The 23,733-nt window shown below is 54.6% G+C and overlaps 10 protein-coding genes across 10 annotated transcripts; 6 read left to right on the top strand and 4 right to left on the bottom strand.

Moving 5' to 3' along the window:
- Nucleotides 1-852: 852 nt before the first annotated feature.
- On the top strand, nucleotides 853-4,927 carry F5Z01DRAFT_620486 (putative cell wall biogenesis protein phosphatase Ssd1; the record flags this gene model as incomplete). The annotated part of the gene is made up of 2 exons (XM_046261140.1): nucleotides 853-1,033; nucleotides 1,092-4,927. The coding sequence occupies 2 exons, from the start codon at nucleotides 853-855 to the stop codon at nucleotides 4,925-4,927; spliced, it is 4,017 nt and encodes a 1,338-aa protein (XP_046119317.1).
- Nucleotides 4,928-5,290: 363 nt separating this feature from the next.
- Nucleotides 5,291-6,633, bottom strand: F5Z01DRAFT_652992 (nuclear pore complex component-domain-containing protein). Its single transcript, XM_046263322.1, has 3 exons — nucleotides 6,419-6,633; nucleotides 6,067-6,331; nucleotides 5,291-6,001 (listed from the first exon to the last, which is right to left on the bottom strand). Exons 2-3 carry the CDS (start codon nucleotides 6,282-6,284, stop codon nucleotides 5,458-5,460), a joined length of 762 nt encoding a protein of 253 aa, XP_046119316.1. The 5' UTR covers nucleotides 6,285-6,331; nucleotides 6,419-6,633; the 3' UTR covers nucleotides 5,291-5,457.
- Nucleotides 6,634-9,298, top strand: F5Z01DRAFT_652990 (uncharacterized protein). Its single transcript, XM_046263321.1, has 2 exons — nucleotides 6,634-7,504; nucleotides 7,559-9,298. Exons 1-2 carry the CDS (start codon nucleotides 7,006-7,008, stop codon nucleotides 8,920-8,922), a joined length of 1,863 nt encoding a protein of 620 aa, XP_046119315.1. The 5' UTR covers nucleotides 6,634-7,005; the 3' UTR covers nucleotides 8,923-9,298.
- Nucleotides 9,290-10,178, top strand: F5Z01DRAFT_652987 (erg2 C-8 sterol isomerase). Its single transcript, XM_046263320.1, has 2 exons — nucleotides 9,290-9,669; nucleotides 9,726-10,178. Exons 1-2 carry the CDS (start codon nucleotides 9,348-9,350, stop codon nucleotides 10,088-10,090), a joined length of 687 nt encoding a protein of 228 aa, XP_046119314.1. The 5' UTR covers nucleotides 9,290-9,347; the 3' UTR covers nucleotides 10,091-10,178.
- On the bottom strand, nucleotides 10,179-11,411 carry F5Z01DRAFT_652986 (guanine nucleotide exchange factor). The gene is made up of 3 exons (XM_046263319.1): nucleotides 11,389-11,411; nucleotides 10,390-11,335; nucleotides 10,179-10,339 (listed from the first exon to the last, which is right to left on the bottom strand). The coding sequence occupies exons 2-3, from the start codon at nucleotides 11,016-11,018 to the stop codon at nucleotides 10,204-10,206; spliced, it is 765 nt and encodes a 254-aa protein (XP_046119313.1). The 5' UTR covers nucleotides 11,019-11,335; nucleotides 11,389-11,411; the 3' UTR covers nucleotides 10,179-10,203.
- On the bottom strand, nucleotides 11,139-12,215 carry F5Z01DRAFT_51526 (uncharacterized protein). Its single transcript, XM_046260382.1, has 3 exons — nucleotides 11,974-12,215; nucleotides 11,680-11,748; nucleotides 11,139-11,630 (listed from the first exon to the last, which is right to left on the bottom strand). Exons 1-3 carry the CDS (start codon nucleotides 12,023-12,025, stop codon nucleotides 11,260-11,262), a joined length of 492 nt encoding a protein of 163 aa, XP_046119312.1. The 5' UTR covers nucleotides 12,026-12,215; the 3' UTR covers nucleotides 11,139-11,259.
- A 2,048-nt stretch (nucleotides 12,216-14,263) lies between these two features.
- On the top strand, nucleotides 14,264-16,606 carry F5Z01DRAFT_722152 (POT family-domain-containing protein). Its single transcript, XM_046266597.1, has 5 exons — nucleotides 14,264-14,664; nucleotides 14,724-15,253; nucleotides 15,310-15,661; nucleotides 15,712-16,042; nucleotides 16,093-16,606. Exons 1-5 carry the CDS (start codon nucleotides 14,385-14,387, stop codon nucleotides 16,466-16,468), a joined length of 1,869 nt encoding a protein of 622 aa, XP_046119311.1. The 5' UTR covers nucleotides 14,264-14,384; the 3' UTR covers nucleotides 16,469-16,606.
- A 1,214-nt stretch (nucleotides 16,607-17,820) lies between these two features.
- Nucleotides 17,821-20,394, top strand: F5Z01DRAFT_673333 (uncharacterized protein; the record flags this gene model as incomplete). The annotated part of the gene is made up of 6 exons (XM_046264932.1): nucleotides 17,821-18,246; nucleotides 18,302-18,506; nucleotides 18,554-18,585; nucleotides 18,632-20,000; nucleotides 20,053-20,213; nucleotides 20,260-20,394. The coding sequence occupies 6 exons, from the start codon at nucleotides 17,821-17,823 to the stop codon at nucleotides 20,392-20,394; spliced, it is 2,328 nt and encodes a 775-aa protein (XP_046119310.1).
- Nucleotides 20,395-20,566: 172 nt separating this feature from the next.
- On the bottom strand, nucleotides 20,567-21,781 carry F5Z01DRAFT_51265 (rRNA-processing protein FCF1). Its single transcript, XM_046260373.1, has 4 exons — nucleotides 21,293-21,781; nucleotides 21,122-21,241; nucleotides 20,863-21,067; nucleotides 20,567-20,798 (listed from the first exon to the last, which is right to left on the bottom strand). The coding sequence occupies exons 1-4, from the start codon at nucleotides 21,508-21,510 to the stop codon at nucleotides 20,739-20,741; spliced, it is 603 nt and encodes a 200-aa protein (XP_046119309.1). The 5' UTR covers nucleotides 21,511-21,781; the 3' UTR covers nucleotides 20,567-20,738.
- A 1-nt stretch (nucleotide 21,782) lies between these two features.
- Nucleotides 21,783-23,035, top strand: F5Z01DRAFT_51241 (P-loop containing nucleoside triphosphate hydrolase protein). Its single transcript, XM_046260370.1, has 2 exons — nucleotides 21,783-21,978; nucleotides 22,028-23,035. Exons 1-2 carry the CDS (start codon nucleotides 21,875-21,877, stop codon nucleotides 22,992-22,994), a joined length of 1,071 nt encoding a protein of 356 aa, XP_046119308.1. The 5' UTR covers nucleotides 21,783-21,874; the 3' UTR covers nucleotides 22,995-23,035.
- The last annotated feature ends 698 nt before the right edge of the window (nucleotides 23,036-23,733 follow it).

Genomic DNA, 23,733 nt, shown 5'->3' with positions numbered 1-23,733 from the left:
ATTTCCTGGAGCTGGACTGGAGCTGGACCGCGCTGGACCGCGAAGCTCGGATCGCCACGTTAAGGTGCTTGACAACAATTAATAAATGCACCAGAGAGAGGGGGCGACGGTGGCGGCGTCCAGTCGCTTCCATTCACTGTACCTTTACTGCGGCCCTCCAGTCCTCCGTAGTGGGTGGAGTATGGGTGGTCTTCCAGGTCATTACGACGGGCTCTGGGGCTGGCACCCCCCCTAAACAAGGCCACCTGGCGCAGAGCCCGAAAGGTCCATGTCGTTTGTCCGCTCTCGGTGGAGGAAAGAACGACGTACCTCATCATCCGCGTCTACCTTACCTTACCTTAGCTACCACCCTTCCTCTCGAACTTGACCTCTCCCTCTCCATCCTTTCCCTCAACATCCCACCCTGGCTGTATCTTCAGCGCCGCAGACATCGTACAGAAACTCTGCTTCTCGTTGCCTTGTCATTCCTATCGACAAGCTAGCACGTTCGTCCAGGCTTTCCTTTCCCACGAGCCACACTCCTTGGCTCTTTGGGGTTACCTTTGCACCCGAGCTCGCTGGAACGATCCGTCTACCACAGCAACAACATTCACATCACAACACCCTCCTTACCAACCCTTCAACACTCGAAAAAAAAAGATCGCACCGAACCACTCTTATTCGCCGTCACTGCTGCAGTCTGCTCGCCTGTACCTGTCCCTTCAATAGATACCCGCGCAACGCACCCCCCGAAGCAGAGGATCCCCCCTCTTGCATCATCGCCTTGACCTCGACACAACACGACCTTGTCGACTGCCCGCACACGACGTGCAAACAATCTTTCTGCAGCTGCTTCCGGAGCTTCCCGTCAACATGGAGCAACAACAGCAGCAGACAACCCCTCAGCAGCCGCAAGGCCAGCCTCAGGGTCAACCGCAACAACCCCAGCAAACTGGAGGTGTGCATGGCCCTGCTGGTCGCAGGCTGCACATTGCCCATCGGCGGAGTCCTTCCGAGTTGACTCCCCTGATGAGCATGTTCGCCAACCCAGGAAGTAAGTGGCGCAAGCGATCGACTCCTGACTCTAGCTTGCATACTGACATTGCTTGTAGTGGAACAGTTGGCTATTCAGCAGCAGATTGAGCTGTTGCAGCAACAGCAACAGCAGATTCAGGCTACGCAGCAGCAGTACGTGAACATGGGAATGATGCCCCCTGGCCAACCCATGCACGGCGGACAATTCAATCCTTTGCAGTCCATGGGTAATATGCAGCAGCCTAACTTCCAGTCCCCCCAGCAAATGGGGCAACAGAATGTCAACATGGCTCCTCCCAACCAACCCATGTCACATCGCCGTAATCAGTCGGCACTCCCCAATATGGGCATGGGCCCCCCACCAGCGCCCTCCTCCGGAGCCTCCGGCTCTACGTTTGGTAATTTCGAGGCACCTCACGCCGGTGCTGGTGGTCAGGGCCGTGGAGAGAATGCGGGCCGTGGGGGACGAGGTGCCGGCGGAGGCCATCAGCGCCGTCACTCACTGGCACTATCGGACGCCAAAAAAGCTGCCGAGCTTGCGCAGCAGAAGCGAACCACAACCGGCTTTCAATTCCCCGGACCTAACGCCGACAAGCCGGATGACGAGAACAAGCCTGCTGCTCAGCAGGAAGCGTCATCGGATACCCCTCCCCCGGCGGCTCCAGCTGCGCGGGGCGGTCGTGGAGGACACGGGCGCAGTCAGAGCATGGCCGTAAATGGTCGAGGCGGAGGCGGTGACTTTGGTCGACGCGGCGGAGGCCACGCGCGAACTGGTTCTCGCAACTTTGAGGGCAATTGGCGTACTCAGGGCGCTGGACAAGACCAAGGTAACATGGGTCAGAGTTTCCAGCCTGGTCATCGAGCACAAGGGTCCATGAACCAATCCGTCTCTAACCTCGGCGGGTTCCAATACAACCAGCCGCAGATGATGCAGATGCCCAATCAAATGGTCATGCCTCAAATGTTTGGCCAGCACCTTACCCCTATTCAGCAGCTGCAGGCTCTCCAAGCTGCCCAGCTCACCCCCCAACAGTTACAGGGTCTGCAGGGCTCGCAGCACGCCGGCTCTATGGGGGGCCAGCAGCAGCAGCAGCGCAAGACTTTGTTCACTCCTTATCTGCCGCAGGCTTCACTGCCTGCTCTTCTCGGAGACGGACAGCTCGTCTCAGGCATTCTTCGTGTTAACAAGAAGAACCGCAGCGACGCTTACGTCACCACCGGGGATGGTGTACTTGATGCTGACATCTTCATCTGTGGCAGCAAGGATCGCAACCGTGCCTTGGAAGGTGACTTGGTTGCCATCGAGCTGCTGGACGTGGATGAAGTATGGTCGCAGAAGCGTGAGAAGGAGGAAAAGAAGAAGCGCAAGGATATCACCGATACACGTTCCGGCTCGACAAACCAAGGTCGTCGTGACAACAATAATAACAACAATGAAGACAACAATGAAACCGGCGAGGGCGGTCTCCGCAGACGCGGCAGTCTGCGACAGCGGCCTACCCAGAAGAAGAATGACGATGTCGAGGTCGAGGGACAGAGCCTTCTGCTGATGGAGGAAGAGGAAATTAATGATGAGCAGAAGCCGCTTTACGCTGGTCACGTCGTTGCGGTGGTTGAGCGTGTCGCTGGCCAGATGTTCTCCGGAACTCTTGGTCTGCTGAGGCCCAGCAGTCAGGCTACCAAGGAGAAGCAAGAAGCAGAGCGAGCCGCTCGGGACGGTGGCAATGGTCGTCAGGACAACCGCCAGCAGGAGAAGCCCAAGATTGTCTGGTTCAAGCCTACCGACAAGCGTGTGCCCTTGATTGCTATTCCCACCGAGCAAGCACCGCGCGACTTTGTGGAGAAACACCAGGACTACGCCGACAGAATTTTCGTTGCCAGCATAAAGCGCTGGCCCATCACCTCTCTCCACCCCTTTGGTACTCTCGTTGAGCAGCTCGGCCGCATGGGTGATCTCAAAGTCGAGACTGATGCCTTGCTGCGCGACAACAACTTTGCGAACGACGAATTCTCCGAGGCCGTGATCAGGAATGTGGGCTTGGCAGATTGGTCCCTGGAAAAGGAAGATGAGGCTCTGCTCTCTGCTCGCCGCGACTTCCGTGATGAGGCTACGTTCACTGTGGACTACAACAGCGGAGCTGAGCTTGGCAATGCAATTCACGTGAAGTCTCGCCCCGATGGCAAGATTGATGTCGGAATTCACGTTCCCGACGTTGCTCACTTCGTCAAGGCCAATTCCTTGGTGGACCGTGAGGCCAAGAAGCGTGGCACCTCGGTGCAGCTCATCAACCGCTTCTGCGCTCTCTTGCCGCCCAAGCTGGCTGGCGAGGTGTGCTCCTTGGCCCCTGAACAGGAGCGCCTTGCAGTTTCAGTGGTATTCAGCGTCAACCCCCACACAGGAGCTGTGGCGGAGGGCGACACCTGGATTGGACGCAGTATCATCAAGAGTTCTGGCAAGGTCACGTTGAACGAGATCGAAAAGGCCCTGACCGAGTCGTCAGCCTACGACAACACCGCCATCCCCGTCAAGTCACTGCAGATCCTCAACGCAGTCTCCCAGAAGTTCCGCGAAACCCGCCTCGGTGCTGGCGGCGAGCCCATTGCACCTCTGAGACTGCTTCAGCAGCTTGACGATGAGAACAACCTGGTGCAGCACAACCTGTTCGACTCATCCCAAGCCCTGGAACTGGTGGAAGAGCTCAACCACAAGGCTAATGCCTATGTCGCTCAGCGTCTTGCCCAGGCCTTGCCCGAGAAGGCGTTGCTACGCCGCCAATCGCCCCCCAACGCTCGTCGCCTTCAGACTTTTGCTGAGCGCATGACTGCTCTTGGCTACGACATTGACACCTCTGGAAGTGGCGCACTACAAAACAGCCTGTTCAAGGTTGATGATGCTGACCTCCGCAAGGGTATGGAGACATCGCTTGTCAAGTCTATGCAGCGCGCAAAGTACTTCATTGCTGGCAAGACTGCGCAGCCACTCTGGCCGCACTATGCACTCAACTTGCCACTCTACACTCACTTCACCAGCCCCACTCGCCGTTACGCCGATATTGTCGTGCATCGTCAACTCGAAGCTGTACTTTCCGAAGGCGCGATTGAGTTCAATGATGATATGGAGAACTTGGTCAAGACTGTTGAGGCTATCAACACCAAGAAAGATTCAGCTCAAAATGCCCAGGAACAGAGCATTCACATTGAGTCTTGCCGCGAGATGGACAAGAAGCGCCAGGAGGCGAATGGCGACCTCATTGCCGAGGGCATCGTCCTTTGCGTGTACGAGTCCGCCTTTGATGTGCTGATTCCCGAATGGGGATTCGAGAAGCGTGTCCACTGCGATCAGTTGCCGCTCAAGAAAGCGGAGTTCAGGAAGGAAAAGCGCGTGCTCGAACTGTACTGGGAGAAGGGGGTGCCCAGTTCTGCCTTTGTACCTGAGGATGAGCGCCCTAAGGCAGCTGCCTCTCAGAGGATGAACAACGCCATGGTTGCTCAGAAGAAGGCCGAGGAAGCTGAGCGCCAGCGACGTGAGCGCGAGGAAGCGGCGCGCAAGCAGACTGAGACGGGCACCATGTCGACGGATGATGTCGATGCCTTGTTTGACGATGATGAGGATGACAAGTCGGATCTGACGGAGGCTATGGCTGGCGCTTCCCTGGCCGAGCGCCCGACGCAGAGCGTGCCTGGATCGCCAGCTCGCTTGGCCCCGGCTGGTGATGCCGCCGGCCTGCAGCGCACGCAATCAGCATCGAAGGTGCCCGCGACCGAGGCCCCGGAGACCCGAGTCAACAACAAGGAGAAGTACCTGAGCTGGTTCACTCTTCGCGAGGAGGGCGGCGAGTATATCCAGGATGTCACAGAGATGACGAGGGTTCCTGTTATTCTGAAGACTGATCTGACGAAGAGCCCACCGTAAGTGTTTTTTTCCATGCCCACGATGACTACGTACTGACCGATGACAGATGCTTGACGATCCGATCCCTGAACCCCTATGCGCTGTAGAGTACCTCGGCTCGTATAACTCGATTTGTGGGAGGGCGAAGGTGTATGTAGCCGGTATTTTGGGAAGCCAACCGTGGAAATACGACACCACCGAGACAAGGTGCACATGTTTGATTGTCTGTATTGTGGAAGGGAGCGATGGTGGCAAATGGATGAAGTTGAGAACAACGTGGGAGGAGATATAGTAGTGGAACGTACGAAAAGCCATGAATATGATACCTTAGCATATGTTCTGTCTAGCTCAATAGTACACGCACCGAGCGAATAATCACAGCTACGTCCGTTTATCATAGAAGCTGGAATGTCAAGCCAGTGTCGTTATACTAGTCGCCAAAGTTGGACCGCACCTAAACGCCTCAGTAGGTCATGCTAACTATCTTATGTGTGTATATACAATGCCATGATTATCGATATCAACGTACTACGTACAGCTGGGGAACCTAATTAACGCGCCCAGGCGCCACCAGACGAACGCCTGCCCCTCTCGTACAACCACTTGCTGTTCAGCCCTACGCTGGTGCGTTTGTTGCCAGACGGACTCGGGGAATCAGAGAACAAGTTGGACGAGGTGCTGGCCCCGAGATTCGATTGACCGAATGACGACCTTCGCCCATTGACGGAGGCGTCCAGACCCTTGAGCCCCAGGGGACTAGCGAGGGGGGAGTAGGAGTCGGAGGCTTGCAGGGCAGGGCTGCCCCGACCAGATAGGGGAGAACCACTGGCGTAGCTGCCCCGAGATCCTATGGAGCCGGACAGCGAGGGCGTCCGCGAGTATCGAGGCGGCGTGCTGTAGGTCGCGTTGGGGGTGGGCGCCGCGCCCGAGGGGGGCAGACCAAGCAGTTTGCGTTGCGCGGGTGTCAAAGGAATGTCGGCTAGGGAGTCCTCGGCTCTGATGAGGGGCAGGCAGGCGGAGACAATGTTGACAATGAGCATGAGCAAACATGCGTAGCATGCGAGATCGAAGTAGCCTCGCGTCGAGTTTGACAATCTACGGTCATCAGTCAGCCTCGTGCGCGCAGGAGTAGATGGTCAGGGCTGGGAAGTTATACGTACAATGTCGGCAGGGAGTTGGCTTTGGAGACTTGGTTGAGCGCGATGATGGCGATGATGCTGGCTACGCCGTAGGCGATCTGCGTGACGTTCTTCTCGGTGAACGTTGTCGCATGGCGCCGTCTGGTGATCTCGTCGATGCGAGGGTGTCGCCAGGTGCCGGGACTCTCGGTGACTGGCGTCGATGAGGCAGCAATGGCCTTGACGGGTGTTGAAGGCATGATTGTCGGTTTGTCGGGGGGCGCGAGTGCCGGCAAACGTGGCGATTCTACGGGGTGGTCAGGTCAGTCGTACCGCATTCTTCGCAGGTGCAGCAAGTCGTTGGGCAGTGCTTTGCGCAGGTTTGAGGACGTACTGTGCACGTGTTGTGTGCTTCGACTGTAGCTGTGAGATGTTTGGGTCGTCAATGCGAGGCGCGAAACATGTGCTGCTGGTTAGTATAGGCTCTGCAAGGCCGAGGCCCGATGGTGTCGTCTTTGTTGACGCTGGCCAGGATGGAGGTGGTTCCTGAGAGACGAGATACTGGAGGCTCGCGAAAACAATCTGGCCCGCTGCATGCATGCAGGGTGCACGGGCCAGGCTAAGCCTCCAAGGTACAGCTGGCACAGTGTCTGAACGGACAGTGCAGTGACGCGCTCCAGACCCCAGCTTCAGAAGCAAGGAGGAGCGACAGAACTGTCTGTCAATTGATGTATGAGGCTCTCGTCACCTTTCCCGATCCCACCCATTTTCCTGGCTCCCTCGCCCACGTCTTTCCAACAACATTTTGAGCCACCAAACTCATGTCTCGCGATTATACCATCGCCAAACATCAACGCATCGCCTTCTCTGTCCAATCACCATAATTATGCGCCGCTGATCCGATCCCTATCCTAGTCGTCGCAAGCCACACCTCCCGTCTCCAGTCCACGAAGCGAGGTGAACCACAGCGACAATCTCGCCATGTCGGCCCCTCCCGACTCGCCATCTCAGGCGGACACGGTGCCTGCCAGCCCAGCTACGCAGATCGAAGATGCACCACCTTCGCCCGTCGGCAGGTCATTCCTGTCGCAAGCTGGCGACGAAGACATGCCGGATGTGACGGAGGACCACGAGCAGAAGAGGTCGCGCAAGTCCAGAAATGCACGAGACAAAGACCTCGCAGCGCAATTTGGGAGGATCAGACACCTCAAGAAGGACGACGGCGATCCGCTGTGGCGCGTGGACATACAGTACGACTTCTTGAAGGAGATCTTTGACAATGAGCAAGCCGTCTTCACCAACTCGTACGAAACGATGCCCAAGCAAAACTTTGCCGACCTGTACATCGATACCATGGCGCGCAGTACCAAGACGAGCAAGGTCTTGCGCGATAAGCTGCTTAGTGATCGCGAAGTCGCCAAGGGAATGGCCATGGTCTGTCTGCTCGTCAACATGGGTCGTATGAACACCACGCTCAACTGTAAGGACCTTGCCTGCTCTGCTCTCTTGACCAAATAGCTGACAAGCCTCCCAGTCTTCCCCGAAATGCGGGCGCAATTGCGAACATACCACGCGATCCCCTCCCTACAGGCTCGGCAAGATACCAGCGCAGACAAGCAGCTGCAGGACGCGCCGAGACTAAAGTCCATCCTGAAGGGTGGCGCAGAGGACCGACAGGAGGCCAACTCACTTGATGCCATCAAGAACAAGCGGGTTCCCAGGACGAACCCGGTCAATCTCATTTTCGTCATGTGCAACACTGCCTATATCATCGCCGAGCTACATTTTCCTAACGGGGAGGAATTTCACGATCTGATCATGAAAAAGGAATACACAAGCAAGTCGAGAGCCAGGGCATTCTTGTGGCTCATGTGGTTTCACCTGGAATCGGACTTTACCGAAGAGGGCTGCGACGAGAATCCGTTTGGACCCGGTGTCGACTACGGCTTGGACGTTGCGAACCAGGGCATCCCCCGGCTTGAGCCTGTTGATCCAGATGGGCCACCGGAGAATGTGGACACCCCCGAGGAGATTGAATTTGGGCGTGAGAAGCAAGCTACGCGAGCCAAGATCTTGGAGATGGATCAGGCGTACCTCAACGAAAGAGAGAACCGCCGCGGCAAGCTGCGAGTGCCTCTGCCCACGGAGGACGGACCAGCGATACTGCCGAGGATCCGCCCATCAAAGCACGAGTCCGACATGGATAGCACCAGATCTACGCCGCCTCCCAAAGCTGGAGGCAAGCCCTCGGGGGCTAACAGACGAGGGGCGCCTCTCAAGTATCAGATCTACGAGAACTCATCACCCTCCAGACCTGGTACCGAGGGCGTTGTCGCCCGCAAACCGCGTCCCCCGACTGCTCATCAATTGGCAGTCGAGCGCAACCGTCACGAGAGGGTCGAGTACATCCTTGATCGAGGGCTACGCAAGCAGCACGCCAAGAAGCGCAGAATCCGCCGACAGAATGGTGCCATCTTCCGGGCGTATACACGCGTCAAGGCGCAAGCCAATGGCTTGGACGACAGCGATGAGGACGCACCTGACAACGTCCCGGCGCAGCACCCCTATCCCTTCCGCGAGAAGGGCGTGAGCGGAGGTCTGAACTCGCTCAAGACGGAGGACGATGATTTCGGCGAGGAGATCAGCACGTATGCGGCTGCTCTACGGCGCGCTACAAGACGACTTGCGCGCTGGCACGGCCGCCAGGACGAGTTCGGCGTGATTGCGCCAGTGAAGAAGCCTCGGGCGGCTGGCGAGGTCAAGGAGGCTGACGCTGCAAACGATGCGAGCCAGGAGGCAGGCGTGGACGACATGGAGATTGAAGAGGTCGACCAGACAGCACTGGGCGACGACGAACAGGAAGAAGTGGATCGCACAGAGCTCATGTCTGACGTCTGAGGCTATGCTACGTGTATCAGTTATTGGCGTTTGTATGATTGCTGATTCATTCCGCGAGGGAATGCTTATTCAACGTAGCCAGGGAGGCTTGGTTCGGCGTTTGGGCTGTATTGGAAGAGATAGATAGGTACATATACAGCACAAGACTTGGGAGCAACGATTTAATCCTTACCATCTCTGCCTTTTGGGTCGTACCAGAAACGAAGCGTACCTGGGGCACCCTGTAACTAATCTCACTTCATCGGCTTCCGGCTGGTCATTCTCAGGCCATAATGAATCTGCGGAGGGCGCGGGATCCGAACTCCCATGTGGGGCGCGGCTTATTCATACTTTAGTATAACTTCATAGGGGTCCTCCCAATCAACAAACATCAAAGCTCCAATCCATTCACTGATACTTACTCTTTCCTTTGCTCTTGTGTCAAGATGCCTTCTAAAAAGACCAAGAAGCAAGCGCCGCCCAGCATGGGCCCTCTGCTGGCCATCCTCGCCCTGCTGACGGGCCTCTTCGCCTCGGTCATCTACATGATCGACCAGCACGCCGACAACTTCTACATCTTCGACCCAAGCGAGCTGCACAATCTCTCGCAGCGCGCCATCGCCGCGCACGGGGAGGACATGCATGGCATCAAGGACTACATTGTCTCCGAGCTGAGCGCCAAGCACCCTGACCACGTGAATGTCGGCGAGGAATGGTTCTTCAACAATGCCGGCGGTGCCATGGGCGGCATGTTCATCATCCACGCGAGTGAGTCTTCCCTTTGGCAGTGCGGCAACATAACATCACGGCTGAACTGGCTCTAGGCATCACCGAGTACCTCATCATCTTTGGCACCGCCATTGGCACCGAGGGCCACAGTGGGCGTCACACGAGCGATGACTACTTCAACATCCTCAAGGGCACGCAGCTCGCGTACTCGCTCGGATCGTTTGAGCCCGAGGTCTACCCGGCCGGGAGCGTCCACCACCTGCACAGGGGCGATGTGAAGCAGTACAAGATGCCCGAGGGGTGCTTCGCGCTGGAGTATGCCAGGGGGTGGATCCCTCCAATGCTCTTCTTCGGGTTCGCGGATGGATTCTCGAGCACCCTCGATGTCCCAACGTTGTGGACGACGACGAAGATCTCGGCTCGGGAGATTGTTGGCAACCTCCTCAAGGGCAAGATCTAGATAGACAGTGTCAGGTTGCTGTGCGATGGGAAAACTCTCCATTGGCTACGTTAGTTTAAGCAGATGGGTCAGCCCTGCTGGGACTGTACGTTTGATCTCTCTCTTGTCCCTGCCTATGACTTTTTACCCTTGCTGTTGTCATCACTATCATCATCATCGCTTGCGTCGTCGGGTAACTCCTGGATCCGCCCCGATTGCATTGCCGCCGTGACTGGGTTTTCCACGTCCATGACGCCCGTAGCCTTGAGCCTAGGAACCCGTTAGAAACACTCTGGTGCACTCTGGACAAAAAGACATACCTCTCAAACAACACAAACAAGCGCTCCGCCTCGCGCTCCTTCTCCTCATCCGTCATCTCCGGCATTTCCACCTCAGGCTCAGCGTCCAGCCTCTGGCCAGTGATGGGGTTGACGTCAGGTCCAACCGCCGACCCGAGCTCCTTTTGCGAGATCTCGATGCCTTTGGAATTCAAGTATCCCGCAGCGTTGCCGAACCCAACATTGTGTACGAAAAGCGAGGGGTCTCTCTCGGATAATTCGAAGAATGTGGTCATGATCACCTCGCGCACCTCGGGGAACATGGACATGTTGGACATGTGGAGCAGTTTGTGTGGCAATGACTGACCCATGCCGAGCGCCTCCTTTCGATCCTCTTCGCTCGGTATAATCTTGTGCTGGAGTCGCTCCTTTGCTGCTTTGGCATCCGACTGAGACATGTGGTTGATGGCCAGGAGGAGAGGGAGGAATTCGGATTCCTTGTCCTGTGTACCGTAGAAGTTGATGCAATCGCTCAGAATCTCCATGAGCTTGTCCACGGCGCTGACCTCAATGTCCTTCTTCTTACTGAGAGGCAGTACAGGCAGGCAGTTGACGAGGATGGACACGGGCGCTTGGAGCGGGGGCGTCAGGATGGTCATCTTGGACAGCATGTCCAGCACAGGGTCGACGGCGTGGATGAACCGATGTGCCTGGTCCTCGTAGCGAGCAGCTAGTGTCGACAAAAGTCGTAGACTTGCGGCGCACGCCGACGTAGGGTCTGACGTTGGCAGTGGCCCTTGGTTTGCGTGACGTTGGATGTTCTGATATGAATTAGGATGTGCGGTGAGCGCTGGGGCAAGATACCTACCGCGCTCACGATTTCCGCGAGGCCATCATTCTCAAAGCAAGGCGTCAAGTCCAAGCTTGTGCCATGGCACGAGAAGATGATGATGTTGGCCAGAGCCAGCTCGTCTTCGGGGTCATCGCGCTGTCCGCCTTTAGTTGCGTCCTGAACTGGGCTGGTTTGCTTCCTGCACACACCTTGAGAGCCGAGATGATCCTGTCTGTGCCGATCTCGGTGGGCAGGAGCTTCCTAGACTCGGGCGACCTGACCAGGATGTTGTTCAGACATCTCAGCGCAGGCAGGTGCTCCGGCTTCGGATGGGCTTGGAAGGCATATCCTCCAATGATCCTCACACCCCTTTTTGAGAACAGAGGTTCCAGCGCGCCCTCGCCTAGTGTGCGAGTCGCTCCGTGAAGTTGCACCAGCAGCTTGTCTAACTCTATGCATTGTCCGTCAGATGTGGCCGTTGGTGATGTCGAGCGACTTACCTGTACTGTTGCTGGCGTCGGCAGGATTCTCAAGCTTGTTGAGGATCCCCTCAATATCGGCTTTCGACTCTGCGCACTTGGTCAATATCGATTGTCGCTTTCGAGCAGTGGGATCTCGTCTTTGGGCTGGCTAACTAACTAGGTCCACCGGGGGCGGCCATGGCGGTTGGCGATGGACTGGAGCTGGTGGGCAGCGTGGGCTACAGCGTCGATGCAGATCTATCGGCGGATTCTTCCCGCCATGCGCTTCGCTAGGGCTAGGGGTGCTCCACTGCGATGAAGTATCGTACGTACTCAAACTAGCATCACGTCTGCTTTGGGACGTGGGAAGGGTGTCCTCCTCCATTCACAGAATTGGCTGACGTTGAGTCGTTCCTTGACGTCGCGTGGGGGGTTGCACGTGACGTCGACGCTTGCCATTTTTGAGTTGCAATCGCGAAGGAAGGAACACTGGCGAAGCCAAAAATTTCAAGTCATCATGAGGCAAAACAAGTCAAGGAAATGAGAGCTTTGTCATCATTCAAGTATCGACACTAAGTGAGCAACATCATGCTATAAGTTCAGTGGCAGCAGGTCTTGTGGTAAGCTGATCCGTAGCAAACCGCCATGTCCGCCCAGCGATAAGTCGCGGGTTCTTATCTGCACATCGATTTGCCTACCCCACAGGCCGAAGGATGGCGCACACGACGTACATGTAGTCGGTCGACGAAATCTTTCACCGGGTTCTTTATTTGAAAGCAGCACGACATGAGCTTATTTGTGCAGTAATTAGTTCCTTGGCAAGCAACAACACGAAGGGACTGTATCCACCCGAGTTGTCCCAGACTCCCAGGTCGCTTGATACACTGTACCTTTGTCTGACACTGATCCTCTGAGGCTGGTCGAGGTTCCTAAGAATGCCAAGGGCATCTAAGGATGTCGCATGATCCTCAGCGCGCGCATGGACGGCTTGAAGAGGAGGCTGTTGATAAGGGCCATGCGACACGCCGACACCCAATAATTGCTTGACGATGGTTGGTTGGTGAGTATCGTCTCCTACTAACAATAGAATCCCCTGCATGTGATCTTTTCTAAGCCCGAACGTCCAGGAGTCACTGAGCTTTGAGTCAGCCTGCTTTCCTTCGGTACTTACCTAACTCTGCTTGATCGCTGCAGCCACGGCGTACGCCCAGGCGCCAAAATGAATAGAGATGCACTCCCGCAGCCGCATCACCCCCAGAAGTCTGTGCAAAGGTTCTAGCGTCGGGGACTAGCCCCGTTTCGGAAGACCTTTTGTAAACATGGAACAATCTGGCCATATGCCACACGCAAGCAAGGCGGAATTGCAGTGAAAACTTTGGCAGCTGCTTGATTTTGATTGTGTCAAGGGATCAGCGAAATTGGTCTGTGTGCTCCACCCTTTAAGCTTATTGTTAACGTTGCGGGGTTCTGTTGGGCGCTCGGGAGTTGCTTTCATCGAGGCAAGGCAATGTCGTCTGTCTGTTTGACAACAAAAATTCCAATGCAAGCAACCTCAAGCTCCTTCAAAGTATTCAATGTGTTTACCACAGGAACAATCGTGGATCGCTCAACAGACCCTACAATCTGTTCGCCCTTGGTGTCCAGGGTCAGTACCCACCTCTTTCCTGTGGTTACCCCACACTTGAACTTCTTATCTCGACTCCAACCTATCACTGCGCGCCTCGCCTAGACCCGGAGGATAACGCAAGAAGTTCTTCTGTTCGGCAGACAGCTGCCTGCTGGAAGACAGTCTCGATGCGGTCCAGTAGCGAGCAGGGTGTCGCCCACAGCTGGAGACAGGGTCCCCGGCTACCTATGTACGTACGGATACATGGGCGCCTCAACGGTGTCTGGTGTGGCCTTTTCCCATTTACCTCCAATAGCCGACGTGAGCCTTGTGACCACCGATTGATGAATATCTTTGCCTCTCTCAAGTTGACCCTCGCAACCAAGATAACACTGCGTTGTTGGCTGGGCCAATGGGGTCGTCTGTAGTTGTCGCGGTTGGCGGCCTCGGGAATCGCTCCTGCCCCTCTTGGCTCAATGTCGCATGTCAGTTGGGCGCCATGGCCAGCTGCTTCAGGTCCATGCCGCATCTTTTTTCCTCAAGATGGTCTCCGTCTGTTGAAAGAAGTGTATAGCTGAGCTGAGCATTTTGCGCAATATTTCATCGCGCACCTCTCGTGGCTGCATGGCCTGCCAGCCCAGTTGTCGCAAGAAATCGCACCAAGATGAGAATCTATGCGCCGTAAGTTGTAACAAGTCGTAGCTCTCGGCAAGGCGCAAAAGACCCAGAGCTTAGCGCGCCCCTCCCGCGCGTGGCGTTTCGTAGAGACTCGAGTGGGAAGCTCCAGGCCATGGGGTTAACGCTTGGCCAAAAAAAGTTCGTGATGCACGTTTCCCGATGCGCGCTCTTCCACTCGGTTCGCTGGTGGACAATTTCGGCCGCGTCTTGGCTGCTGGGAACACAATGTAACATTCTCTTCGCCGGGGAAGGTGCAGGGGTCGTTGGTCGGCTGCTCCTTCTCTCACAAACTCATAAAGATGGGTGCACCTTCCCATCAACCCGTCCGCCGCTCCTTCTCTCGATTCCCCTCCCCTCGAGCCTCATGCGACTGCGACGCACGTGGCCACTGTATAAGTTGACTTCACCGACCTGATCCTTGTACAAGCCCCAGAGTCCCAGAGACTGCATACTCAACAATATGCCTACTGGTGATGTTGCCGAGGTGGGCGCCGCTGCCCTCCGCAGCGAGGCTGTTGAACAGAAGCGCAACTCCATCGCCCACGCCGCCGATGCCGAGCGCCGTGTCTCTGTCGCCGTCTCAGGGGGCCACGATGGCTTAGTCCACTACGATGACCTTCCCACACCCGAGGAGATGAGGACTCTGCGTCGTGTGCCTGAAAAGATCCCCATCAAGCTGTTCTCCATTGCTTTCATCGAGCTTTGTGAGCGCTTCTCGTACTACGGCACGACCATTGTCTGTAAGTGATGTTGGCTCCCTCTTATGCTCCTATGGTTTCTCATCTGACTTCTGGAAAAGTCACCAATTTCATCCAGCACGATCTTCCTGAAGGGTCCTTGACTGGTGCCGACTCTGTGCAGCCTGGCGTCCTGGGCATGGGACAGCGTGCCTCGACCGGCATCACCACCTTCAACCAGTTCTGGCAGTATTTCATGCCACTTTTCGGTGCCTACATTGCCGATCAATACTGGGGTCGTTATAAGACTATTTGCTGGGCCCTTGGCGTTGACATTATCGGTCATATCATCCTCATCACGTCCGCTATCCCAGGTGTCATCCCCAACCAGTCTGCTTCGCTCGCCTGCATGATCCTCGGTATCATCGTCATTGGCTTTGGTACCGGTGGTTTCAAGCCCAATGTCAACCCCATGATTGTCGAGCAGCTTGGCGAGCAGCACATGCACGTCAAGACTCTCAAGTCTGGCGAGAGGGTCATCGTCGACCCCGCCGTCACCAACGAGCGCATCTACTTGTGGTTTTATTTCTCCATCAACGTCGGCGCCCTTGCTGGTCAGGTCAGCATGGTATGGGTGGAAAAATACGTCGGAGTAATCGATTTTCCGTTCTTTTTTATTCCTGAACTATATCAGCTGACGAAATCCAGTTCTGGTTATCTTACCTTCTTCCTACTGTCATGCTGTGTCTCTGCCCGGCCATCATGATCTGGGGTAGGAAGCGTTACTCCAGAAGGCCACCAAGCGGATCCGTGCTGGTTCCAGCTTGGAGGACTTTCATCTTGGCCAACAAGGGACGCTGGTCTATCAACCCGTGGAGGACGTACAAGAACCTCCACGACGGCACTTTCTGGGAGAACGTCAAGCCCTCCAAGTTTACGGACGCTACCCGCCCCAAGTGGATGAACTTTGACGACAACTGGGTTGAGGAGGTTCGCCGCGGTGCCAATGCCTGCGCCGTCTTCTGCTGGTACCCTCTGTTTTGGCTCTGCTACAACCAAAGTGAGCGATTTCAGCCCCCTACCGAGGTCTCAATACTAACAAGCCCATAGCCAACAATAACTTGGTATCTCAGGCCGCGACTATGAAGAGACACGGCGTACCAAACGATGTCATCACCAACTTGAACCCCTTCTCCCTCTTGATCTTTATTCCCCTGAATGACTTTGTCATTTACCCCTTTCTCCGCAAGATGGGTATTCGCTTCACCCCCATCAAGAAGATCGCTTGCGGTTTCTTTGCTGGCTGCTCTGCCATGATCTGGTCGGCGGTTGTCCAGCATTACATCTACTCGCGTTCCGAATGTGGCAAATATGCAAACGGTGAGGACTGCCCTCCCGCGGAAATTAATGTCTGGGCTCAATCTGGCAGCTACATTCTCATGTAAGTTCCCCTCTGCCCCCTTTTTGATCGCCGGACACTAACGTGCACAGTGCTCTGTCTGAGGTGTTCGCCTCCATCACCTCGCTCGAGTATGCCTACACCAAGGCCCCCAAGAACATGCGCTCTATGGTGCAGGCTTTCGCTCTGTTCATGAACGCTTTCGCTGCTGCTCTCGGCCAGGCCCTCGTCGGCCTCTCTGACGACCCTCTGCTCGTCTGGAACTACACCACAGCTGGTATCCTTGCCTTCATTGGCGGTACCTGCTTCTACCTGCAGTTCCGCCACCTTGACATCATGGAAGACCATCTCAACGAGCTTCCCGAGGGTCTCATCGCTAATAAGGTCACTGGTGTTGAGCTGCCCGGTCCCAAGCGCATCTCTAACGCTGGTGCGGAAGACACGGTTGACGATGAGAAGCGCATCTAAGCGCCTTCAAGTGGTCATCTAACAGGAGGAGAGGTTCAAAGAGAGTTTTGAGGCATGTGGTTGTATGACCGCTGTTTAGTTCGATCTAATCAAGATACCACCAATCCATAACATGAAGATCTTTCTCGAGCTTAGTCACACTCAAGAGTGCTCTTTATTAATTGCAAATGTATGGCCTAGCCCAATACTTGATCAAGACTAGTAGGCAATCCTTATTAGCTATTCCTACTCATGTCATAGGGCCCTGCCCACAACATGAAAGCAAAAGTGCAACTCAATGTCAATTAATACTGTTGAGCCAATGCTGATTGAAGAATGTCGATCCGTGCCGTTGCGTGGGACTCCGCGCAAGATTCCAAGGCCTCTTCTTCATCCCGTGAATACTTGTTGAAGAGACTGACGATTTCTTCAAATGCATCGAATTGGGCGCGCAAGTCTCTTACGCTCGCTTTCTCCGTTTCCAGTAATGCCTCTAGGCGCGATACTCGATCGCGAGCGTCGCAGAAAACCATGCGAGATATCTTCTCAATGTCATCGGTCTTCTTTGCCATGTCGCGTTGGTAAGATTCTTGCACCTTTGCGCTCTTCTTGAACTCTTGGAAGTGAGTCCTAGCTACTCGCAATGTGGCTTGCGTGAATGCTTCGCCTGGATCGGCACTGAATTGGGCCCGGTCCTCGTTCTTGACCTTGTCGCAGACCATGAGCAAAGACGCTTTTATATGTCGCTTCTGACAGCAGCTTGTTTTGAGCTTCAGCCTTGAATTCATACTGGGGATTGCTCTTCAGATTGGGCAGCATGTACTCTGCGATCCCCTTCGCCTCTGCGAAAGTCTCGAAGCTACCCCAATACCTTAGAAAACTGCGCGAGCTGTTCGTGTTCTGTTGGAATAGATATGTCTTCCTCAAGACGGTGGCATCTTTCTTGACCCGGCTGAGAGCACCACCTAATCCCACACGAGGCGGTCTCGTGGTTTTCGCCATGTTACCAATCCTTCCTGCACTTATTTATACTGTCGAAGACATTCAGGGGTCATCAGCACAATATTCGACTAAAGCTACTAGTCAACGCTCAAATATATGACAGGAACAGGACGATAATTACAAAGTATTGACTGATGACTTGAATCACGTATTAGGTCTATAACGTTCAAGGATTGATTAGCCACTTCATTCAAGTGTCTATTATTAATTCGGGTGTCGGGGTTTTCATGCCAAAACGGTCCAGTGGTAAGCCACAATCGTCGCCATAATAATAGGCAGCCACAGCAATCGCGGTCCGCCATGCACCTTGGACCCTGAAACTTGTCATTACATGTCATCCCTCTCACCACTCTTCAATCGCCAAATTTGTCATGAACAGCACTTTGAGTGATGGCGCTCCTTTCTCGGGGTTGAATCAAGAGGGACCCCGCCAGAAGCGCTCACGCGTCCTGCTGTCATGCGGACCATGTCGCTACTCCAAGCTCAAATGCGACCGGGGCACGCCTTGCTCGCAATGTCAGAAGAAGGGCCGCGACGACCTCTGCCAATATGCCCCCAAGCTGGAGAAGAAGAAGAAGAAGCCCGCGAAGACCATGGCTGCGCGGCTGAAGCGGCTTGAGGGGATGGTGCGGGGCATGATGGATGAAGAGGGCAACATTATACCGCAGCCTGGTGCTTCGGATCAACGCCCTCTTGATGATGGATTGAGACAGCCGATAGGCGGGCAAGTTGTCAGAGGGAAGCATCAAGCCACGACGTGGGTTGGTCCGACACACTGCTTAGCCATGCTGGAGGATGTGAGTGCATGGCTTCTGGTTCAAGTCAGTGGCCACAAGCAACTAAAGCTCGCAGATTGAGGATCTAAAGGCCTACTTTGATGACGGGGATGATTATGAAGAGATTGATACGCAGTCAGACGAGGTTGAGTCTGCTGGACTCTTCCTACTCTCACCTAATGCTCCTAGGAATCGCGAGGACCTCATCGCGGAGCTGCCGGAGAAGAGGATCGCCGACAGACTCATAACGAGGTACTACGCCTGCATGAGCCCCTCGCAACGTAAGTAAAGCTGTTGGCCCAGTCGAATCACGGCTGACCACAGCCAGATATCATACACAGGCCGAGTTTCTCAAGAACTGTGAGCCTAAACCACCCCCATGGATGTCATTGATTAATGAGTGTAGTATGCTCGCTTCTGGCAAGATAATGACAGTGTCAACTTGCACTGGATCTCCCAGCTTTTCATGATGCTCGCTTTGGGCGTCCACTTCAACCGCTTCCAAGCACCCCAAGAGGTCGAGGGTGACTCGCCCATGCCGGCCAACGATCGTATCAAGCACTACAAGTCCATGGCTGGATTGGCCCTGTCTTTGGGCAAGTACACCCAGCCCAATCCTTGGACCATCCCGGCATTCATGCTTTACACGGAATCATTTTTCATCCTCAACCGTGCTGGGCAGATGCAGTGCTCCATATTGTCCAGCGTGTGTGTTAGACTCATGCTCAAGGTGGGCCTGCATCGTGATCCGAGCAAGCTGGCCAACATCACCCCGTTCGAAGGTGAAATGAGGAGACGCATGTGGAACATGGGCACCCAAGTCGAGACCTTGGTGTCCTTCCACATGGGCTTGCCCAGTGTCGTCCAGAGCGTCGAGACAGACACCCAGGTTCCTCGGAACTTGAAGGACGAAGACTTTGACGAGAATTGCACAGAGCTGCCTCCTGGACGCCCAAGTACCGACTGGACAGCCACAACTTATCCGATATGCAAGACCAAGATCATGCGCGTTTTCGGGAATATTGTCCAGCAATCTCATGCTCTCACACCCCCACCCTACAGTGAGGTCCTTCGCTTGGATCAGATGCTGCAGGAAACTTGGAAAGGCCTTCCGGCCTTTATGATGAACCGCCCACTGGACGAGTGCGTCGGTGATCCTCCGATTCTGATCGTCCAGCGCTTCGGGCTGGCAGGGCTGTACAACAAATCTCGCTGTGTTCTTCACCGGAAATACCTTGTTGAGACTGCCCCCCTACAGGAACATGACTATTCCAGGCAGCAGTGTCTCCAAGGTGCGCTGACATTACTCAAAAACCAGGAGAAGATCTGGGAAGCGAGTAAACCAGGAAATGTCCTAGCGCACCACGGCTGGTTCCTCTCATCGCTCGCTGTACATGACTACTTACTCGCGGCTGTCATTGTGTACATGATTCTCAAAGACGAATCATACGGCGATCCAAACAACGAGCGCCATTGGAGCAACCAACTGGCGGAGACGCCTACAAGAGATGAACTGAAGCGGATGTTGATACGGTCACACACTGCCTGGACCGATGTAGCAGAAACGGCGGCCGATCTCCGCAAGACCGCCGACACTCTGGCCATTATGCTGTCGAAGCTTGGTGTGCAATTGAATGACCGGCAACCGCAACCTTCGCCACTTATTACGCCAACTGCGGCTTCAGGGAGCATTGAATCTTCCGGCATGGGAGGCGTCTCTAGCTCTTCGAATGGTCTTAGCGCAACGGGATATATGTCGTCGTTCGGGTTTGATGGTGAGTTTTGTCCTTGTGAACTTACTGATTTCATGTTGCTAAAACATAGTAGGCAAATTCACGACCACCCAAGCCGAGGACTCATTTGCAATGGAGCAGCCGACCGAAGCCATGCAAAACATGTCTTTCCCGGAAATGGGCTTTTCGATGCTGCCCAGCACTAGTGCCTTCGACTTTGATTCCTCTTGGGTCGAACCAGAAAACATGGACTGGGTAAGATCATCTTACAAGGGGTTTGACCAGCGGCTAACAGTTACAGCGATTTCTCGACATATCTCTCGCACATGGCCACACTGCTGGCGCCAAAGTTGACGGCGTCGGGGCCCAGTGGACTGAGAACTCACTCATGGATGATAGTAACATAGATTGGGGCAAGGCTGAGCACTGGAGCTAGCAGCAGGAATTAACTTGCCACAGCATTCCCGGACTGCGTCAATGGGGGCTCTGATTCTGACTGAAAAGAATAGGCCTCAAAGAGGCCATGCAAGCATCAATCGATGTGTAGCCAACTCAAATTCGGATACATGATGGTTGGCCATCCTCTACCAATGCAGCAGCAGACCCAACTATTTACCTCAAAGTCTGTCTTAGACTAGCTTTCCACATAGCTAGTCGCCAATGGTTGATTTTTCCGTGTCCTGAACGCCAGACTCCATGCAACACCGCCCAATGATTATATCGTCACGCTCATGAAAAGATGCTCCGTCATATCGTAGCTCAGCTCACAGCTTGTCACGATCACGAATCAGGTGCGTTGGGCAGACGCTCCACCACGTACTTTCCCCGCGCCACACTCATCTGAACCCCGATGTGTTAGCTTGAACCCAAGAGCAAGTTCAGGGAGGGGACTAGGTATCCTTACAATTGGAACACCGGGAATCTTCCTCAGGCGTTTCTTCAGGGCGAAATCGTTGGTCCCTATGATGTAGATGCGGTTCTGCTGGACTCTGGTGACCAGGCAGTCATCGGCATATGTTCCCTTGTGATCACACTGCAACCGTGTCCATCGTTCGTCTCGCGCTACGCGCAGTGCGAGCCTGTATTTGGGGCCAAGTTTCTCGAGTTCGCTGTGAACCTGTCAGCGATTTCCTGCCGAGAGTTAATAGAAACCGAAAACCTACCTCATAACGCAGGATGTGATAATCGGGTTGCACTTTGCATAGAGGCAGTCCATCATGGATTCTAACAGGGACAGCTTCCGCTGGACGGTGTGAGATAGGAAGTTGGTATCCACGAGGACACTGTCGCATGTTAGTACGGTGTTCATATCGTAGGATCGAGGGGCAACGGACTTGTAGGGCGGCACGAGAGCTTCGTTGTGTTGGAAGAACATGTGGCTCGGCATTTGGGGCGCTTCGCGGATGAGCTCTCCAGCGGCCGTCTCTCTCTTATCGGCCCTCTCCTTCTCCAGAGCTTCCAGCCTGGCTTTGCCCTCCCTCGTTCGGTTGTCGCGCTGGCCGATCACTCGCTTGACCTGTGCGAACTTTCTCGTTTTCTTTGCGACACCCATTTTTGCGGAGATCTGGTGGAAGACTCAAGTTTCGATTTTTTCTGGTGTCGAGCTCTAGGTACTGTCGTTCAGGATGTTATTTCACAATCGATTGGGATGCGACGGCGTTGGAGTTTGGGGTTGTTAGCGATGGTGGTGATGTTTAAGCGGGCATCTTGACTCAAAAAAGTTGGGAGTTTTGCCATGGACAGCCGAAGGCGGTGGCACTAGCCTGGTAGTGCACGGACCATTTCTTGGTGGGCTGGATGTGTCCCACATTTGCCCGACGACGCGTCGAGATCTCCAAAAGCGCGTAAAGTGATTCTCCAACATCACCAATTCCACCTAGAACGAAACAACCAGCACGTGCACACATACACACACAATGGCGGCCGCAAAGAACGAGACAAAGGGCGAGTCGTCTACGGCTGCATCGAAAGCAGCTCTGGCAACATCGACAAACGGCAATGTCACCTACGAACTACCATGGTAAGGCTCTCTTCGACGCTCTGCACCCTGCCACTCACACTTGCCCTAGGGTGGAAAAGTACCGACCAGTCTTCCTGGATGATGTTGTTGGAAACACGGAAACTATCGAACGCCTGAAGATTATCGCAAGAGAGGGCAACATGCCGCACGTCATCATCTCGGGAATGCCTGGTATCGGCAAGACGACGAGTGTGCTATGTCTGGCCCGGCAGCTGCTGGGGGACTCGTACAAGGAGGCTGTTCTGGAGCTCAACGCCAGTGATGAGCGTGGTATCGACGTCGTTCGCAACAGGATAAAGGGTTTCGCACAAAAGAAGGTCACATTGCCCGCCGGACGCCACAAGCTCATCATCCTCGACGAAGCCGACAGCATGACATCCGGCGCGCAGCAAGCGCTCCGAAGAACCATGGAGATCTACTCCAACACCACACGCTTCGCATTCGCGTGTAACCAATCGAACAAGATCATTGAGCCCCTACAATCGAGATGCGCTATCCTGCGGTACGGCAGGCTCACAGACGAGCAGGTCGTCAAGCGATTAATGCAGATCATCGCAGCAGAGAAGGTCGAGTACAGCGACGATGGGCTGGCAGCACTCGTCTTCAGCGCCGAAGGAGATATGCGTCAGGCAATCAACAATCTGCAGTCAACATGGGCCGGTTTCGGCTTCGTCTCGGGCGACAACGTCTTCAAGGTCGTCGACTCGCCTCATCCGATTAAAGTGCAGGCAATGCTCAAAGCGTGTTTCGATGGGAATGTGGACTCTGCGCTGGATACCCTGCGAGAGCTGTGGACTCTGGGGTACTCGAGCCACGACATTATCAGCACCATGTTCAAGGTCACCAAGACGATACCGACTCTCCCTGAGCACACCAAGCTAGAGTTCATCAAGGAGATTGGATTCACGCACATGAAGATTTTAGAGGGCGTGCAGACTTTGCTGCAGCTCAGCGGTTGTGTGGCTCGGCTGTGTAAGATCAACATGAACTCGAAAAGCTTCATCACTACGGCGTGAGGGAAGAGGTTATGATGTTGTGTGGCGTTGGGGGTTGGGTGCTATTTCGCTATGATACAAACATCACCATCATGGCGAATGTCAATAGACTTGCTTGCTTAAGCGATGTTTCATCGTCGAGATGACAATGAGCTTTGCCGCTCCTTTGCATATACCATCTAACTGAGCTACTCCAACCACGTCTGCCCCCGTGTTTTCGTCTTCCTTGAGTCTGATGACATTGGCACCGCAGACTTTCGCGCACTCCATCAAGGGAACCACGCTGCTCGGCTAGTGTCGTGTGACCTCAGGATTTCCTCGCATTCTGCTGATAGGCTGGTATCCGTTGAGATCTCCGAGGAACAGCATGGGCACGTTGACAAAGCGTGCTTATTCAGTCATGTAAGCCGAACAATCGACTACTATCGAGATTGGGATCCCCCGGTGGGCTGTCGTGAATCAGTTCTCATCGGGACATCAGACGATAGCTTAGGTTCGCAAAGGCGAACGGAATGGAGGATGAATGAGTTTTCAGTCTAGCTTTGCGTCTACCAAAGCTTTTATAGACAAGCTGCTGGCATCGCCCCACGGCTGGTGTTGACTTCAGGGGCTTGAGTGAGTGATATCTAGATCATTGTGAAGTAGCAACGAATGAGTGGCCATTGATGGTTTGAGATCATGGGATCGTAGCTGCGATGGGTTGATTTATCTTACTAAAACAGAAAATGGCAATCACTTTTGATACCTGGTGTGCCTATCC

Source organism: Emericellopsis atlantica (genome assembly GCF_019669845.1).
Source record: "Emericellopsis atlantica unplaced genomic scaffold F5Z01scaffold_10, whole genome shotgun sequence".
Lineage (NCBI taxonomy): Eukaryota > Fungi > Ascomycota > Sordariomycetes > Hypocreales > Bionectriaceae > Emericellopsis > Emericellopsis atlantica.
This window is presented reverse-complemented; position numbering and strand designations above follow the sequence as displayed.